At 44.3% G+C, this 5,116-nt stretch overlaps 1 protein-coding gene across 3 annotated transcripts; it reads right to left on the minus strand.

Annotated features, from left to right (window-relative positions):
* Positions 1 to 527: 527 nt before the first annotated feature.
* On the minus strand, positions 528 to 4,918 carry mogat3b (monoacylglycerol O-acyltransferase 3b). Of its 3 annotated transcripts, none has more exons than XM_037468112.2 (9): positions 4,797 to 4,918; positions 2,844 to 2,993; positions 2,657 to 2,756; positions 2,332 to 2,439; positions 2,185 to 2,255; positions 1,588 to 1,792; positions 1,330 to 1,504; positions 1,053 to 1,237; positions 528 to 974 (listed from the first exon to the last, which is right to left on the minus strand). In XM_037468112.2, the coding sequence occupies exons 2-9, from the start codon at positions 2,862 to 2,864 to the stop codon at positions 820 to 822; spliced, it is 1,020 nt and encodes a 339-aa protein (XP_037324009.2). In that variant the 5' UTR covers positions 2,865 to 2,993; positions 4,797 to 4,918; the 3' UTR covers positions 528 to 819. The 3 variants fall into 3 exon arrangements, with proteins under 3 accessions (XP_037324009.2, XP_037324010.2, XP_037324008.2); XM_037468113.2 differs by lacking the exon at positions 4,797 to 4,918 and adding an exon at positions 3,809 to 3,937 and having other exon boundaries at positions 2,657 to 2,747; XM_037468111.2 differs by lacking the exon at positions 4,797 to 4,918 and adding an exon at positions 3,809 to 3,937.
* Between the last annotated feature and the right edge of the window lie 198 nt (positions 4,919 to 5,116).

Consider the following 5,116-nt stretch of genomic DNA (forward strand, 5'->3'; position numbering starts at 1 on the left):
GTGTAATTAGACCACAGAAATGACAGCAGTCTGACATTAAAGGAGATAATGTGTAGCATTTAAGAAATTCTTTTCACGCTTAATATGGAACACAAGGGTAGCTGACAGTGTCTTTTCCACAAAAAACCCCATTCATTATTCATTTGTTTTATTTCAAATGAGTTGTTTTGCTGGATTTACTCAGTGGCCTGAATCTGCTTCTGGCTGGCAAATGTAGAAAAGATTTGCCCTCTAGTGGGTAAACTAATGAATTACACGTGAGCGTTTGTTCCGGCCATTTCATTTGAAACTGCTGCCAACTAAAAACAACCCAGAAGCCTTTGCAGAGGAACAATAAATATTCAATATTCCTTTCAGCAAGGGTAACAATAATGCAATGTACAATTAATCCAATCCTATCTGAAATGCAAAAGTTCTCATGATAGTTCCTATTTTCAGATGATCGTTCTAACAGCCTCACTTTGGTGAGGATCGAATTAACACAATTGAGTAATGCACCAGCGGAGTAATTGGAGCAAACATTCTCGTACAATTCAACATTAATGCTTTATATTTCAACAAACATTTTTTTCAGAATTGAAAGAAACACAGTACACTTTTAAATATGTCGTGAAATTCCCCCAGATTAAGTAGGCACCAATGTTTCAGTGCATCATGAACGCAGAACCCCTTCATCATTTTAGGTACATTTGCATGTGTTCAAATACAGTACAATATGATCAAAGAAACCTGCAGAATCAATCACTGGTTGAAGATGAAGTTCATCAGATCCAAACACCCGTCCATGGGGATCCCAGTTGAGCCAATAAAGGGAAATGTCTAAATGATCTGGAGCTTGTGATTTTCAGAAAGTCCACAGCGGACTTTGTGTTCGTGGAATAACTTCGAGAGGCCCTCCATGTAAAGCCTATGATAGTGGTCGACCTCCTCCTGGGTAGGTGTGGTGTGCTTTGGCACTGAGATTGGACTTCCCACTGGAAGAAGCACAGTGTTAGGATTCAACGGGTGGAGTACAGCGAGGTAACCTCACCTGGAAACAGGGAGACACTCACCAACGGTGGTGACCGGGGTCCTGTAGGGCAGGAAAGCCCAGCGCTCCCCGAGGAAAAGACACGGGGCGAAACCCATCGTCTTTTTGAAAAGATCCTGTAACCTCCGACCGAGACTGCCTTCTGAGAAAACCACCTGCTGAAAGAGCCCAGTCTCTCCGAATGAGTAAACGGGCACCAGATCAGCCCTGTGGAAGGTCATCAGAGGTTTATATCAGTGAGTATAACAGCATCCGCTCATGGCTGTCATTTCTTGTGTTGTCTTTAAGAGGGATCTCACCCAAACTCAAGAGCCACCCTGACGAATCCCTTTCTCTGCCTCATCACCACTGCGTTAACTCCTGGACAGGACGCCAGGGACTCTGCGGCGCCCCCTATCACAATCACCACTGCATTTCCCTTGCCTCTCTTTGAGAGGAGGTGGGCGAGGCTCGGTTTACTGACTGGAAAAAGACCTGAGGAGACAAAGTAAGATGGTAACAACCGCATGTGGATATTTCAATGTACTGTTAACACTGTATAACGCTGTTATAAATACCTGCACACATCAGGTACTCCCTCAAGAGCGGTATCCTGAAAAGGCCTGCTAGTATCGCCAGGGAGGCTCTCAGCCCAGGAAATGCCTCCGTGAAGCCACAGCTTTCTGTGCTGAAGCAGCTGAAGGCTCCTGCGCTCATGATGCCATGCGGATGACAACCCAGGATGTAGTTTTTGTTCGGATTCAGCTCGGCCGTCTTCACCAGCTGAGCAAGAAAATTAAGGATAGAGTTGAGAACAGAGTTGATCACTCATTTCTTTTGAGTGAATATTATGTCATGGATTGAGAAATATACAAAATAATTTTATTACAAAGGTTTTTATTGTAAACAAAAGAAGATTACGATAAGATATTCCTTTATAAGTCCCACAATGGGGAAATTCACAGGATCGCGGCAGCAAAGTGGACATGTTTGCCATGTATGTAATTCTGCCTTAATAAAGGTTCGCAGCAGATGATGGCAAGAACAATTAAAAGAGTTTTAAGGATAAGGTTTTTTGATTGCCAGCCACATCAAATCACGTGTCCCGTGGCAGTCCAACCAAATATTATCAAATCAGATGATGACATCAGCAAATCTGATAGATAGTAACTTACTTTAATTGGGAAAAAATCCCTGAAGTGATCCCAGACCTTCCACCGCCTCACAAATGTCATTTTCCTGCCTCCTGATGGAGATGTTAGAAATATGTCATATTACACACTTACTGTTTACAGTATACCGTATACTTTTTCTCCGTTTACCTCTTTCGGGGGTTTGCCAGTCAATCACCATCCATATGAAGTACAGAGTGGGGAGCGGCCACAACGACGTAAACATGAGGCACACCATCAATATAATGCAGGCCACTCCTGAAGTCGTGATGTGCCAGAGTTGGACGGCACCAGCGTCCACATGATGGAGGCACAAGAGACTTGGAGTCTTAAATTTGCTCAGAAAGAAAACATACACGTTGCCCTTTTACAGATAGAGCGGGGAATTTGTGAATCAACAGCGTAGCCAATGTGACTGTAGCAAAAATGATCATTGGACATTATTTTTAGTGTCAAGAGTAGGTGTAGATCTTACCTAAGAGGAGAAAGCATAGCACCCATTGCAGAGTACTCACTGCCTCTACGAATTCTTTCCACTGAGTTTTCTCTTTTGTCTTTCCTGCAACCTGAAGCCCCTACCGTCAATTATCCACACTTGTCAACACAACAGTATTAAACTACTTACATGACCATACTACTTGGCGTTAAACGTAATACTTTACCTTATTTGACTTTATGCCCATGTTTATTTGATAGATGTGAATTCATCAGTCGAGGAAAAGCTCCACATGCAGGATGCACTTTGACCAGATCACGTAAAGCAGCTGATAACAAATCCACTCCCCCGATACTTTGGCACAAGCAAGCAATACCTGAGATAAACATGACAAAGAATTAATGTTCGATTCTGTGTTAGATACGCCGCATAGCATCTTCTGGAAACACAGTCGTTGCATGATCATCGCTGTCGTGGTTTTTGTTGTTCAGCCTGGTGACCAAAAAGGTTATGTGCTAAACTCTAATAATGGTATCATTCAATTGAAGAATACTAAAAAACGCTAATGTATACACATACATACATCTATAGAATGAACTGTTTTCTTTTCATGAAATACTAAAATGTTAATTTTCCCCAAACATTGCTCTCTCTCATGTCTTTCAAACCTCTGAGTCTCAATGTTAAAGGGGACACATCATAAAAATGTCTCTTTTCCCAGTGCTACGTATGGAGATCGTACCAATCCACACAGTGGAGAAAGAAGATAACCAGGTTAGTTTTGTGGGCTGTTTGTGTCAGAAGATCTGCTTCATCAAGAAGTGGCTCCCCTTCCTACGTGACATGTCAGCTCATTAGAATATAGTGTCCCCCCCCAATCTGAGTGTGTACACCTACGCCTGCCTTTGCTAAAGTGCATGTTTACTCTCACGCTAGTTAGGGGGCGAATACAGGTGTATTCAGACAGACTGAGAAAGCTGAGCCTAAGAAAGCGTTGTATGTCCTAAAGCCAATGCCAGCCGAGTTGTGCCGGGAGATGTGTGACATTACTTGACTTTGTAAACCAATGAGAATGGAAACAGTGTAATTTGTCCCCACGATGCTCCAGCAGGTTGAGGGAGATGTCAATCAAGTGGAGTCCGTACACGCCCACACAGCCCTTAGCAGAGGTTTAATCAGGTGATACGTTACACTTATCACGCTGCTGCTCGGTTGTTCAGTTTTCTGCTCCAAATCCCTTTGACCAGTTGAATCGATAGCTGAAATATTTCGGCGTGGATCCCCCCCGTCAAACTTTGAGCCCTTTAGGTGAGTGCATAGTTTGTGGCAGTGACAGTCCAAAGATCATAAAGTTACGATTAGAGACCCGGGCTCCACCTTTACGATTTCCCGTGGACTTTAGGGGGCGTGTCAGCCTCACACAGGCCATGTGTTGGCTAGTGGGTCACGTGACACTGGTATCCTCCGAAACACACACATTTTAATATAGCCTATACCCCAAAGTAAATACGTAATTAGGACGACGTTTTCCTTCATTTGGCCTTTCACTGCAGGCTGTGATTAAAGATACTGTCCAAACAAAACAAAACACCAACGGCTTAGCCTACTTCAAATGCACGGGTTTATGTTAAGCTTTATTTTTTACACCATTGTGTCTCCCATTACATCACTAAAACGCCTCGATAATATTCTCATATGTTACATCACATGTGTTTTTTGTTGTTGTTGTTGTTGGTAACCCAGCCTCGGATTATAATTGTTGAATAATCGTCCGCTACTTTATCAAGAAACCATGCATCCGGACATTTAATGAGCCTTCTGCTGAACCTGTCTGCTAAATACGAACCGCCTTTCGGTCCCCTGATGAGAGCCAGGAGATAACGACCTCTCGTCGCAGCTGGACTCGAAGCCACTTCGGATGATGCCTGTTTTTTTTTTTTATTACTATAAACAACCACTGGTCTGCTCTATGAATACGGATGCAATCACTCCGAGAGGATGCCCGGCGCGTGAACCGACACCGCGCGCTGATCTCTGCGCATTTGTGGTTTGACGTTTTTTTTTGTTTTTTTTCCCCTTCCTTTTTTTTTTTCAGCGCACGCCTGAACCGAAAAGCATGTTAGTCTTGCGGAGGTCACGCCGGATCCCGTTCTGAAGCGCACCGGGGATGGCGTGTCACCTGCGTGTTTTGCAGAGGATCCTTTTGTAACGTCGCATCGACTCGCACCATGGATCTCGATCCGATCGCTGCCCCGGCCTCGGCGGGAGAGGCTTCAGCGCGCTGCTTGCCACCAAGAAATGGAAGATCTTTCACGTCAGGCGAAGGCGTCAGTTCGATGATGCGCGTCTGAATAACTGATTTCTCCTTTCCACGTCAATTGACACATCTGGGAAAGGCTCCCCCCCCCCCTCCATCCACACCTCTTCCTCCCCTCCCGTCTACCAAGACAGCTGTGTCATCAACAACCGGCGTGGTGGTGTTGTTGTTGTCTGATTGTG

The sequence above is a fragment of the Pungitius pungitius genome, chromosome 16 (genome assembly GCF_949316345.1).
Source record: "Pungitius pungitius chromosome 16, fPunPun2.1, whole genome shotgun sequence".
In the NCBI taxonomy this organism is placed as follows: Eukaryota; Metazoa; Chordata; class Actinopteri; order Perciformes; family Gasterosteidae; genus Pungitius; species Pungitius pungitius.

What these genes read in the sequence shown, in the direction of transcription:
- mogat3b (XM_037468112.2), bottom strand. Translation starts at nt 2,864, where the DNA reads ATGGGCATAAAGTCAAATAAG. An exon ending in CTGGCAAACCCCCGAAAGAG is followed by an intron (nt 2,256 to 2,331) that starts GTAAACGGAGAA and finishes CATCTCCATCAG; the next exon opens with GAGGCAGGAAAATGACATTT. An exon ending in AGGGTGGCTCTTGAGTTTGG is followed by an intron (nt 1,238 to 1,329) that starts GTGAGATCCCTC and finishes GACCTTCCACAG; the next exon opens with GGCTGATCTGGTGCCCGTTT.